Genomic DNA, 14,255 nt, shown 5'->3' with positions numbered 1-14,255 from the left:
ATCAAAAAAGGAAATTCGAGAGCACAATCATAAACAAGTTGAAAAATGCATAGTTTCTGCAGGTCAGAACTACCTTGGAAAGTCCGGAAGTAAAATATACATGCCTAGTTTTTGAGTCATAATTTTCTTAGTTCAAAAACAAAATCCAGATGTCTAAAGGTCTCAAAGGAAATCGGGGTTGAAAAAAAATTGTATGCCAAATGCCAAATTGTATGAAACGTCAAGATTTGCTGTTATCTCGAAAAAAATTGTTTGGTCAAAAATGACTTTCTAGCACTTTTTTTGTTTTTTTGTCTGACAAGTCGATTTTTTTTAAGATAATAGTAAATCGCAATTTGAAACATTCGGCATCAAACAATCTTTTTTGAAAACCCCGATTTCCTTTCCTTCCTTCTTGAGAGATTTTTAGATTTTCAAAAAACTTAAATTTTGAAATCTGCGACAATAGTAGATGAAATCCGAATAAGCTAATATTTTGCACAGGGTGTTTCATCGTGCTAATCAACATTTTGCAGAGAGTCCCGTATGAAAAAGCGATATGACGATTTTGATTGGAACCCTAAACCATACGTTTTGCCTCGTATTCCGAAAAAACGGAACGAAAGTGCCAGTGTCGATTTTTGACGAATTTTTTTTACCGAGATAACAGTAAGGTTCTCATTGCAGCGGGGCGTCGGCGTTGCTTGGGCGAGGCGTGTAACTCTTAGGCAAGGCGCAAATTGAGAAGCGTATAGCGCTCGTAAACGAACACGAGACCACCAACACGACTCATACGTGCCACAAACGTAGCGTGGTGGAGCGCATATTCAGTCGCAGTTTGGTGTAAATAACGTGCCACTCGCATACAATGTCTGATTCACACAGTTTTGCGCGATATATTTATTTACTAACACAATCACCCGACCGGTACGATCAGCACGAGAAACTGTGGTTCAGCCACAGCGTCACGCGAGTCGTGTCTCACGAGCGTTCCACAATCTCGCGTCATCTGGCCAATTTGCGCTGTTCTATCTGTTTTCATTAGCCACAAAAATAGGCGTTATATCGCGGCAAGTTACTCGCGCTATACGCGTCTCAACTTGCGCCTGGCCTTACGATTAATCGTGTGTGTTCTTAGCGATGTGTTCACACTAGGCTGACATGTCGTGAGCGAGGTTCCGCGTAGTGCTGGCGTGCAAACGAAAACACTTTACGTCAGTGATATTTTTACTTCTCCCTCTTCTCTTGCATATGTTTGTATGTAGTAGTGACATCATTTATAACTACGCACACGTCACGTTACGTCAGTTATTCTACCATGCAATTATTATGAAAACATTCACATACAACGGCAACGTAACGACCCGTCAGCATACGTTCAACGAAAACGACCGGCAAGTTTTGTAGAAAGGAATAATCGACGGAGAGGGATGGTTCCTTGTGTTTTTGTCTGGGCTTTGTGTTTTGGTTTTTGTTTTGATTTTGGTTGTACAGTAAGTTACTTTTAATTCGACATTTAGCAAATTCACAGACCTGTGATGCAACACGTTTAATTGGACATTTTTACCTCTAATTGGACATTTTTCTAAACATTGAGTTAGGTGGCGACACCATGAATAATATTCAATAAATCATTCGTTTGACATTTGACGTGACGGTGCTGGTGGAAGCATTGACTGCATGTGTGAATTGGTGGAGACGTTGACGAAACGTAGACGTTCTTCTCCGTAACGTTCTATGTGAATCGCACATTATCCGCCTTTTTCGACATGATTTCACAAATATTCACTGCACGCTGTCACATTAGCTTCATATTCAGCGGGAACTCTAATAAAATGTACGATTTTGATTGATTAAACACTTCCTGAAAATAGCATTTTCACATGGATGTGGTGATCAATCAAATATAAACACAACGGCTGACGTCACTATTTGAGAAATAGTTATGGCAGCGCATGCTATGTCGCTTGAAAAACCACCATCTTCGTTACCTTTTTTCCAGAACATTGATTGGCACCAAGGCGGTATAATAAGGTGGAACGCTATGTCAGAATTGCTGTTCAGTCATTACTTGAGTTCGAATTGACAGCGGCCAAACGTATTTACAAACAACGGCTAGAGATTTCCGAGGCAGAGGACAACAAATGGAATGCAATAAATGGGCAATGGGGAGTGCATACCGCTATGTGTTTGTTGCGCATAAACGTTGTTTTTGTTTACGCTGTTGGCATCATTGTTGTGATTCGGTGACTGCTGCAAGTTATTATTTCCATTACTGTTTTACGAGACTTGTGGGATGTTGCCGTTGCTGCTGGGATTGGCAATTCAGCGATTGTGGGAGCTATACTGGTGGGTATATGGAAGAGCCATTACCGACGGGCTAGTGCCGTACTACTCTAAGGGTGGGTTTAGACTAGCGATATATTCATGTGAAGAAATATGATGAGATTTATAGAAATCGTATCAACCGTTAACACTAGCGTGAACTTCTATAATGAATGTATTCATATTTTCGGTGAATTTATTCACCTGATGTAGAACTGCATCCAACTTTAGTGATTTCTCACCAGTGAGAAATTCACATGCGTTTACATATGCTGAATTTATTCAAGTAAAATATACCTCGAATAAGTCTATCATATTTATTCTCACCCGTTTACACCTATTTTCACGTGAATAAATCCATCTATAGCTATAGATCTCCCTAGTGTAAACCCGCCATAAGTTCCATTCGCTTTGGTCACATTAGTCGTTTGCGACCCGTTAAGATTGAGTGAGCTCGGCGGTACGCTGTTCACCCATGGATATCCAGGCGTGTTGTTTCCCGGCGACTGCTGCTTCAGCTGTAGATTAAACTAATCGTGCAGGTTGTGGAACCATACAGCTAATTCGGTTGAACAGTTAATGTCGGTGAGGTGTGGAAATGCTCTGTAGCATAAAAATTGGACCTGGTTTGTTTATAAACAAAAATAGTCGCTGTCATTTTTCATCCTCTCCCGCATCTTCCATGCCTCATCCTCATACTGTCGAAAACGAATCACCTGTCAATTCCAGCTCCTTGATTGGTACCAAGGCGCCTCTATATATTTGAATTGCTGTCGGTATTGTTTACAAACGGCATCAGATCGCTGCCGGCGGCTGTCTACAAACTGCTACGACGCTTATTCGAACGGTGCCTACTTTCGCAAATTTTATGAAAAAGAAGGGGTGATTTTGTAGAATTTCATTCTCATTCCATTACTCTCGCATGTGAAAATGCAAAAATGGCGTATCCTAGCAATAATAAAACAAACAACCCCCGCTCCAAAAACCGTAATCTCATTCTTAATGAAGTGATAATGTTGCTTCACCTGTTATACATTGATATAAGCTCCTTGGATTCCATTCGTTCTGTATTTGACAGCTGCTTGTTTACAGGCAAACGAGTTGTTTTTGTTTTGAAAATTTCTGTGATGGCATCGGTGAAGGACCGTGAAATCTACTGCCGTATTTGTTGCCATCCAGATGCGGAGCAAATGTTTTCATTTTCAGAACCTTTCTTCAATGGTCGAACAGCTATTCAAGTGATTGAAGATTGCTTCAGCTTAACCGTAGGTATTCTGGTTATTCTGAGAAAATTTCTACTCTGTAATCTGAACATTGAATATACAAACTAATGGGAAGCGGCTTTTTGTAGATACCAACGCATGAAATGTCCGGTTCTTGTTGTGTCCAGTGTAGGGACGATCTTGTGATAACAGTAAAGTTACTTGCCAAAATCCGTGAGGCTATGCTGGGTTTCTCGAAACTTGGAATTGTGTGAGTAAAGAACTGTTTACGCCCCTGATTTGTTCTAATATTTTTGCGCAATTTAGCGAACCAACAGCAGCTAGTATTAAATCTATGTTGATTTCTGAGATCGAAGTAAAATGCGAAACCATGTGAGTGTTGGAGGCGTAAACAATTTAAGATTAAATTAACATATTTTTCATTTCGCAGCGATGGTGAATTAAAAGAAGGTATTTCTGCTGTATCACTCGAGCCAGGGGGAGATAAATCTTCCATTGAAAAGGACCCCCAGTTCGAGGTGGTTAACATTGAGGAATCTATCCATGAACACTCATCAACGACTCTCAAGAAGCGTGGCAGGTTAAAAAAGATAGATGTGAGCGATGGAGATCGACCTGAATCTATCGGCAGTAACGATAAAATGATCGACAAAACGCCAAAAGATCGAGATAATCTCAAAAGGTTGAGAAAACTGAGCACTTATTCGATAGGAAATGATGACGAAATGTCAGCGTCGTCATGCGATTCTGATGATTCAGATTGCGAAGCCAATGAAAACTCACAAAGTGATTCTGACTGTCACGAGGGCAGAAAACGCTTGTATTATGGTGTCAAAGCAAGTTCGCAACCTAGGAGATGCTGTGGTTGCAAAAATCTGCCCCTAGATTCGCATGAGAAAGTGATGGAACATTCGGAAAGGTGTCACCTCAAAATGCGTCTCGTAGACCCTAAAGAGTACGAGGACAAAACATTCGAATGCACCGTTTGTTATATGCGCTTTGAAACGAGAAAATTATTTCTTCAGCATCGCAGAAAAATGTATGTCGATGTTCTACATTCATGCAAGCATTGTGACGAAGAGTTCGCCAATTTTTATGTTCTCCAAAAACATATGAAGGATAACCATCAACGTAAACTCAAAATCCACGAAATGGAGGAAATGCGCATAAATAGCAACATATGTTGCGGTTGCCGGGTCATGTTTGGGTCCCAAGAAGAATTGAGGCAACACGCCGTTGAGGTTCATTTACCGCAACGCGAGAAGAACAATATTAAAGGTGCAGTTGAATGTGATGTTTGCTACCGGAGCTACAAGTCGGCTAAATATCTTCGAGATCATAGATTGCGTTTTTTCAAAAAGAAAAATTTGATTTGTACTCAGTGTGGGCGAAGCTTTCGCGAGCGGGCGCAGTTGGAAGGACACGAGGATTCCCATCGGAATGTGCGAAGATACGAGTGTCCAATATGCCATGCAAAATTTTCAATGAAAGCATCCTGGCAGGTTCACGTGAAATATCACGATGCGCAAATAGTTTATCACTGCGAGTTTTGTGGGAAAGGTTTCCGCAAAAAGGGCCTGATGAAAGCACATCTTCGCATTCATTCCAATGACAGACCGCACAAATGCCCGATGTGTCCGTTGACATTCACCCAAAAAAATCGGCTTGATTCCCATGTGCTAGAGCATTCCGGGCTCAAGTCGTTCAAATGTGATCGGTGTCCTGCCTCGTACGTACATCAGCGTGCTCTAAGACGTCATGTTCGTGATAAACACGAAGGTATACAGAGTTTCAAGTGTACCATTTGTCCCAAGGGCTTCATCGAGCTAAAGCCACTGCTGGTGCACCTAAAAACACACGAAAAAAGCAGCGAAGCTACATTTTCAAAAAATTAAAAACTAGTCTTTTTCTATAATTCGATTATTTTTGCAGGCTCAGTTACATAGGTTTTAAGGAGTCAAACTCTTGACTATATTTTTACTAGTATACTAGCTGACCCGCAAACGTTCTGCCATATCGAGGAGTATTCACAATGGTATTCTAATTTTGTATCACAGCCATATTACTTTCTTGAATCACCGTCTTGGAAATGTATAAATTGAACTTCACCGATCTGCAGAACTCAACATTAATATGAACGTTGAATGTTTTGCTCAGCTAAGGTGAATATGGCACTACTCAACGATATTCAATCCGCGTACGCTTGTGATCCCGTCGTTGGTAAAATCTTTAGGAAAACGCGTCGTATATATTCCATCTGCCATGCAAGGAGATAGTTTTCAGATCACCGCATCGATCAATAACTATGCTTGTGGTTCCATTATCGAACAGTCATTCATATTCCAGAATCCTCGATGGAATTCTATAACATTTACTCTCTATCAGAATGGCAGACCCGAAAGCAATTTTGAATTGTTGAAATTTGACATTGATACTAGAATTTCACATGAAAATTAATAATAAAACAATTGATAAATTTTTCAAACTCGCATGAATAGTTTCCTTGTTTTCTACTATTTTAAATTCGTTTCTCCGTTTAGCAATCCCTTCTCTGTTCTTGTATTTCCTGTAATTTATATTAGAACTACTATTTCCGCTATACCTCGCTTTGATTTCATTCTACTCACGCTTCTCTTTTATGAAATATTTAACTCAATATTGTATCCAAATTTCAAAAATCTTCAATATTTAACTTTTGACGTAGGACTATGTCTAACCGGAAGATATAGGGGGTGAAATGGAAATCTAGGCACTGAACAATTAGGAAAAAATGCAAGATTTGGAACGCTTATAACTCGAGCATTTCTCAATAGATCGCAAAGGTTTTTGCATCAATTGATAGGAAATATATCTACGCATCTATCATAACGAATAACATTTCATTTTTCTTGAGATAAATAATTGAATAATTGTGAAATATCAAGCATTGTCCAAATGCTCTATGTGCTCATTTTTGATTGGTCCATTTTGTGCTCCTCAAATCGTACCGACCAAAACGGGCAACCAGAGCAGCAGCGAAATAGAATGAAGCACGATTGGAAAGGAAAAAGAAAAAAATGAACGAAACATTGGTCGCAGTCTCACACATGCGTAATTCTCGAGCCAGCCAGTCAGGTTAAAAATCCCCGCTCCGCTGCCGTAACGATCATTCTTTGTGTGGACACCGACTGGACAACATCGTTGCTGGACGAGCTGGACGGCGAGGGATCGAGTGCCTTTCTCAAGGTAAGAGGGCGGAGGTGGTAGCGCTGGAGTAGAGTAGAGTAGAGTTTTCAAAGGGCCTTTCTCAAGGCTAGAGACGAATGAACTGCAAAAGTTTAAAGTCTCTATAATACAATACCTTCCTTCCTTCCGTAACGATCATTCTCATTCAAACCGTACACCACATCGGTTCGCATCACAACACATCAACAAACCAACCCAAGCAGCCATGTCTGGGCATGGTAAAGGAGGAAAAGTGAAGGGAAAGGCAAAATCCCGCTCGAACCGTGTTGATCTGGAGTTCCCCGCAAGGGTAGCTAGGCCGAGCGCGTTAGTACCAGTGCACCAGTCTACCTAGCCGGCGTTATATAGTTTCGGCCGCCGAAGTGATCGAGTTAGCTGGCAAAGCTGCTCGCGACGATAAGAAAACCCGCATTCGGAACAGAACACATTCGGTTCGGTGGACATCAAGACAACAGGCAGTTGCAGCGAGTGGCAAGCGCAATCGCAAAACGGCACCAGGTAGCAGAAGAAAAAAGTTTGTTCTTTATACAAACTGCTTTGGTGGCAAATCCAGAACAAGGCGGCATCAAGGGCGTTCGAAATGGTTTTTTTTCAAAACCACGAGTACTAAGTTTTCTAAATTGGAACCATTCCATAAAACAAGGCGCTTTTCAGGGCCATTAAACCTTCCAAAAAAGAGTTTATGAAATACAGTTCAATGCTTTCTAAAACATTATCCAAAATAATAATAAAACACAAATTGATTTTTTCATAATTTGTTTGCCAGGATCTGATGAGTATGTGAATTTGGCAGTTGTTCTGAGCTTATTGATAGTTGGGGACTTTCCTGATTATTCAATTTTCACCAATTCTTAAATTGTTTCCAGATTGAAAGTACAGTAATTTACAATTAGTTCGACATTTAGCTAATTGGACGGACATGTAATGCGACTTATTTAGTTGGACATTTTTGTAAACATAGAGATCCAAATTATGACCCCACATTGAAAGTCGACACTGTACCACTGTCATCGCAAATGTTCAATTACAGGTTAAAATTACCTTGAATCCGATACTGAGTGAGTAATTTACTGTAAAATATGTCACAAGTTGGAAGAAATTTTTCAACTGTGAAAGCTGTGGCGAGTGGCAACAAATCGCTAAACAGGAAGATTTCGCCGAACAAGATGGGGATATCGAGTGATAACAAAACAATAAACTCTTTAGATTGAAGATAATTTTGTGATCCTGAAAAGGATCCTTTTTAGCCTGCATGTGAATCCAACGAGCGAACAAATCGTAATGAATGTATTTTTTTGCCATCGCTCCCTTTTAACGCTCATTCGTTCGTCTCGTTGGACTCGCCCCTCTGGCTGAGTCTGCCGATTTGTCTCTATCCTGTGAGTGTGTACCGCTAGAGTATAAACCACGCGGACCCCAAAAAAATATCTTATTTTCTTTCAAACCGTAAACCCGTGTGGTATCGGCATCGGCATCGTGGACGTAACAAAGGAGGACAAGTTAAGGGAAAGGCAAAGTCTCACTCGAACCGTGCAGGTCTCCAGTTCCTTGTTGGTCGCATTCACTGATTGCTCCGCAAGGGTAACTAGGCCGAACGGATTGGTGCCGAAGCACCAGTATACCTAACAGCGATTATAGAGTTTCGGCCGTCGGAGTGCTCGAGTTGGCTTGCAAAGCTGCTCACGACAATCAGAAAACCCGCATCAAGAACAGAGCAGCTTCGGTTCGGCGCTCATCAAGGCAACAATTAGTTTCAGTGAGTGGCAAAGTGTTTCTCCGGTACGTCGCATTAAATGTAATTTACTGAACAACATGTCACAAGCTGGATGGGAAGACATTTTCCAACTGTGAAAGCTGTGGCGAGTGGCAAACGCAATAGCTAAACAGGAAGGTTTAACCGAACAAGATGGGGATATCGAGTGATAACAAAAACACAACACCAAAGGTTCTTTTCAGAACCATCAACATATTCATAAAGAGTAAACAGTAAACTAATCCATTTTTCACGAAGGAGAAGAAAATAAAACAATATATTTAAAATATATATTTAACAAAAGCTGTGCCCTTTGTATAGTCCTACGTCACTCCGGTTATGTCCCCGACATTACCCACCCGTCTTTTTCCTCTTCGCATCTATTTGGATTATATTATATGTTACCTAACAAAAACAATAGTGATTTGTTGTCCATTCGTCAACAACAGCGATCAAGGCCAATTGTATCAAGGTGGTACGATTAGAACAAACAGACCATCGGTGCCTCAACATATAGGGGAACAGGGGGGAATGTGGTCACCCTAAGGAACATGCCCATTTCCTGTGTCCACATACCACTAAAATTCTCGTTCTTCGAACAATATTGTAACGCAACTTTTTGTAGTTCAAGATAGTAAGCGGTTTTTATTATGAAAATTGAAAACATTACATTTTTCATTATTACAAAAAATGTTGAAAAATCGAATATTTTTTTAGTGAGGAGGTAAAGTGGTCACTCGCACATATCACGCTAGAAGAGATATATTTATGTGTGTTTTTTTGTCTAAATTTGTTTCAATAATTATTGAAATCGTAGGTAAATGTATGAAATGAGCTAGGTCTATTCACCTAGAATCGTAATTGAAATTTTCTCATATGTACAAAAAACGTAGTAGAAAACACATAAAGTTTTTCATAATGAGGTTTGGTTTTGGTTGAGGTGGCATATTTTTCCTGGGTCAAAACCACAAAACGGACCCCTTTAAGAGCAGAAGGTGATAAGGTATGTCAGCTTTTGCAAACAGAACATTGTAAGTAGTAATCCTCAACTGAAAACTTTGCCCCCCAAATAACGAAATGCGAAATATGCGAAATAATAGCTGAAATTGAAGAAAATATCTGTTCACCTTCACTAGAATATGTGAACAGTCGTCCAAACTGTTTTCCTAGAAATTCCTTAAATTCGAAACGCACAAACAACGTCCTACTACCGAGAGAGCGCTTTTTGTTTCTATTTATATCTTGACATGCGACAGCTCCATGACTCAAAATGTCATGAAATTCTTCAAACATAAGATGACTACCAATCCGCGTTGAAGGCATTGAGCTTCGTATGACGAAATGGGGGAGTAGGCATGACAATTTGGGCTTGCAGAAGAAATGAACACACTTTTAAAATAAAAATTATTAATGAAAATTATTTTTCCAAATCAAATTCGTTCTTCTTCCTCAATGGCACTAACGTTCCTAGAGGAACTTCGCCGTCTCAACGTAGTATTACTTGCGTCATTTTTATTAGTACTTAGTTGAGATTTCTATGCCACATAACACGCCTTGAATGCATTCTGAGTAGCAAGCTCTAGAATACGCGTGATCACAGTGCAAGTCGGAGGAAATTTCTTTGACGAAAAATTCCCCCGACCAGAACGGGAATCGAACCCGAACACCCGGCATGTTAGTTATGACGCTAACTACTCGGCCAAGGGAGCACCCCAAATCAAATTCGTACTCTAAGTAAATGAAAATTATTTTTGCTTGCAAGTAATGAAAAAATATTATACAAAAGTTGAGTCTAAAAATAACTTTATATTATAATGGTAAATTTTTGTTAGAATATCTGAAAATTCATAGAAAATATTTTAAATTATAGTCAGAATAACGTACTTCTAGTAGGTAAATAACGCCAAGAAAAAAATTTCGTTAATTTTAGTAATTTGAAACTGCCTTAGGGCCCACTAATATGATAAAGAACAGTTGGCCTCATACAAACTAATGTCGTATCCAGATGTCGACACTATTCCGCCATCAACGCGAATACGGTGTCAATAGTCAATAGCTATACTACCAAACAAGCAGGTGACCACTTTATCCTGCGTGACCAATTTACCCCTATCATAAATTCCTTGAAATGAATTTGATTTTTATGCGCTAAGGGCGAGTTTAAAAAATTATATGATTATATTTAAAATATTTTACGTTTTCACTATTTTTATGTTTCTTGATATATCTCTGCACTTGCTTAACCAAACTACAATGTCTATATACCATTGAATGGATAATTAACTACTCGTTTGAAGAGCCGCGGGTAGACCCATGTTTCATTTTGTAATTTGTGCTAAACAAGGTGTCGCAACCCCTCGTTGCTTCTCACCTATTATCCAACGACTTGCTTGTGGTGAGAGATCCTCTTTTTTGGTGAGCCACTGTCAGTTATACGAATGAGTGATGAGTAGAGAGATAAAAAAGACGGGTGGGTAATGTCGGGGACATAACCGGAGTGACGTAGGACTATACAAAGGGGACAGCTTTTGTTAAATATATATTTTAAATATATTGTTTTATTTTCTTCTCCATCGTGAAAAATGGATTAGTTTACTGTTTACTCTTTATGAATATGTTGATGGTTCTGAAAAGAACCTTTGGTGTTGTGTTTTTGTTATCACTCGATATCCCCATCTTGTTCGGTTAAACCTTCCTGTTTAGCTATTGCGTTTGCCACTCGCCACAGCTTTCACAGTTGGAAAATGTCTTCCCATCCAGCTTGTGACATGTTGTTCAGTAAATTACATTTAATGCGACGTGCCGGAGAAACACTTTGCCACTCACTGAAACTAATTGTTGCCTTGATGAGCGCCGAACCGAAGCTGCTCTGTTCTTGATGCGGGTTTTCTGATTGTCGTGAGCAGCTTTGCAAGCCAACTCGAGCACTCCGACGGCCGAAACTCTATAATCGCTGTTAGGTATACTGGTGCTTCGGCACCAATCCGTTCGGCCTAGTTACCCTTGCGGAGCAATCAGTGAATGCGACCAACAAGGAACTGGAGACCTGCACGGTTCGAGTGAGACTTTGCTTTTCCCTTAACTTGTCCTCCTTTGTTACGTCCACGATGCCGATGCCGATACCACACGGGTTTACGGTTTGAAAGAAAATAAGATATTTTTTTGGGGTCCGCGTGGTTTATACTCTAGCGGTACACACTCACAGTATAGAGACAAATCGGCAGACTCAGCCAGAGGGGCGAGTCCAACGAGACGAACGAATGAGCGTTAAAAGGGAGCGATGGCAAAAAAATACATTCATTACGATTTGTTCGCTCGTTGGATTCACATGCAGGCTAAAAAGGATCCTTTTCAGGATCACAAAATTATCTTCAATCTAAAGAGTTTATTGTTTTGTTATCACTCGATATCCCCATCTTGTTCGGTGAAATCTTCCTGTTTAGCGATTTGTTGCCACTCGCCACAGCTTTCACAGTTGAAAAATTTCTTCCAACTTGTGACATATTTTACAGTAAATTACATTCAATGGCACGTCGCATTACCACCACTCAGTATCGGATTCAAGGTAATTTTAACCTGTAATTGAACATTTGCGATGACAGTGGTACAGTGTCGACTTTCAATGTGGGGTCATAATTTGGATCTCTATGTTTACAAAAATGTCCAACTAAATAAGTCGCATTACATGTCCGTCCAATTAGCTAAATGTCGAACTAATTGTAAATTACTGTACTTTCAATCTGGAAACAATTTAAGAATTGGTGAAAATTGAATAATCAGGAAAGTCCCCAACTATCAATAAGCTCAGAACAACTGCCAAATTCACATACTCATCAGATCCTGGCAAACAAATTATGAAAAAATCAATTTGTGTTTTATTATTATTTTGGATAATGTTTTAGAAAGCATTGAACTGTATTTCATAAACTCTTTTTTGGAAGGTTTAATGGCCCTGAAAAGCGCCTTGTTTTATGGAATGGTTCCAATTTAGAAAACTTAGTACTCGTGGTTTTGAAAAAAAAACCATTTCGAACGCCCTTGATGCCGCCTTGTTCTGGATTTGCCACCAAAGCAGTTTGTATAAAGAACAAACTTTTTTCTTCTGCTACCTGGTGCCGTTTTGCGATTGCGCTTGCCACTCGCTGCAACTGCCTGTTGTCTTGATGTCCACCGAACCGAATGTGTTCTGTTCCGAATGCGGGTTTTCTTATCGTCGCGAGCAGCTTTGCCAGCTAACTCGATCACTTCGGCGGCCGAAACTATATAACGCCGGCTAGGTGGACTGGTGCACTGGTACTAACGCGCTCGGCCTAGCTACCCTTGCGGGGAACTCCAGATCAACACGGTTCGAGCGGGATTTTGCCTTTCCCTTCACTTTTCCTCCTTTACCATGCCCAGACATGGCTGCTTGGGTTGGTTTGTTGATGTGTTGTGATGCGAACCGATGTGGTGTACGGTTTGAATGAGAATGATCGTTACGGAAGGAAGGAAGGTATTGTATTATAGAGACTTTAAACTTTTGCAGTTCATTCGTCTCTAGCCTTGAGAAAGGCCCTTTGAAAACTCTACTCTACTCTACTCCAGCGCTACCACCTCCGCCCTCTTACCTTGAGAAAGGCACTCGATCCCTCGCCGTCCAGCTCGTCCAGCAACGATGTTGTCCAGTCGGTGTCCACACAAAGAATGATCGTTACGGCAGCGGAGCGGGGATTTTTAAGCTGACTGGCTGGCTCGAGAATTACGCATGTGTGAGACTGCGACCAATGTTTCGTTCATTTTTTTCTTTTTCCTTTCCAATCGTGCTTCATTCTATTTCGCTGCTGCTCTGGTTGCCCGTTCTGGTCGGTACGATTTGAGGAGCACAAAATGGACCAATCAAAAATGAGCACATAGAGCATTTGGACAATGCTTGATATTTCACAATTATTCAATTATTTATCTCAAGAAAAATGAAATGTTATTCGTTATGATAGATGCGTATTTCCTATCAATTGATGCAAAAACCTTTGCGATCTATTGAGAAATGCTCGAGTTATAAGCGTTCCAAATCTTGCATTTTTTCCTACTTGTTCAGTGCCTAGATTTCCATTTCACCCCCTATATCTTCCGGTTAGACGTAGTCCTACGTCAAAAACAAAACAACGGATAAAAGAGCTAGACAAGTTATAAAGATTGTAGATTTTAAATTTTATTTCAAATTTCTATAAAAATAAGGTGACTGTGATTGAATTAAAATACTTAAAAAACTCTGTACGGTTCACAAGTTGCCAGTGAATATTCAAATTACCAAATTGAAAGGACAAAAGAGCGATTGTAAAACGACAAAGGGATAGTAAACGTAAGCAATTCAAATTTAATGAGAAAGAACAATTTATAGTATTGACCCCCTTTTTGGCAGGAATTTTTTAACTGTAATAAAGAATATACTTTTAATCAATTGGAAAACATCTCTTCTTCGTTGCAACCGCAACATTAAAAAATTCGTTTAATCGTGATCTGGAAAAAAAACCTGAATCATGCCGAGCGGTTCTCAACTAGAAAGGAGTTGTGGCGCTTGTAATGATTTGGACAATAGTCGGATGGTATCCTGTGATGACTGTGGTCGGTGGTTCCACTTTACGTGCGTGGGCGTTGATGAAGGCATCGAAGATGTAGACTGGAGTTGTTCCGCATGCGACGCGAAACGATCAGCTCAGGGCACATCTAGTATCATAACTGTACCTGCACGGATAGAGACGAATCATGGGACG

At 40.1% G+C, this 14,255-nt stretch overlaps 1 protein-coding gene across 1 annotated transcript in view; it reads left to right on the top strand.

The window, feature by feature from the left end:
* The window catches only part of LOC129773334 (zinc finger protein 236-like), a 45,302-nt gene extending 39,283 nt beyond the window's left edge, over positions 1-6,019 (top strand). Inside the window, exons 4-7 of the mRNA XM_055776935.1 lie at positions 3,383-3,569; positions 3,656-3,777; positions 3,834-3,899; positions 3,958-6,019. Coding sequence (XP_055632910.1) covers positions 3,383-3,569; positions 3,656-3,777; positions 3,834-3,899; positions 3,958-5,422 — 1,840 coding nt within the window. The 3' untranslated portion in view covers positions 5,423-6,019. The remainder of the gene's footprint in view (positions 1-3,382; positions 3,570-3,655; positions 3,778-3,833; positions 3,900-3,957) is intronic.
* Positions 6,020-14,255: the final 8,236 nt, after the last annotated feature.

This window comes from Toxorhynchites rutilus, chromosome 3, assembly GCF_029784135.1.
Source record: "Toxorhynchites rutilus septentrionalis strain SRP chromosome 3, ASM2978413v1, whole genome shotgun sequence".
In the NCBI taxonomy this organism is placed as follows: Eukaryota; Metazoa; Arthropoda; class Insecta; order Diptera; family Culicidae; genus Toxorhynchites; species Toxorhynchites rutilus.
The sequence above is the reverse complement of the archived record's forward strand: the minus strand, read 5'-3'. Positions and strand labels throughout refer to the sequence as shown.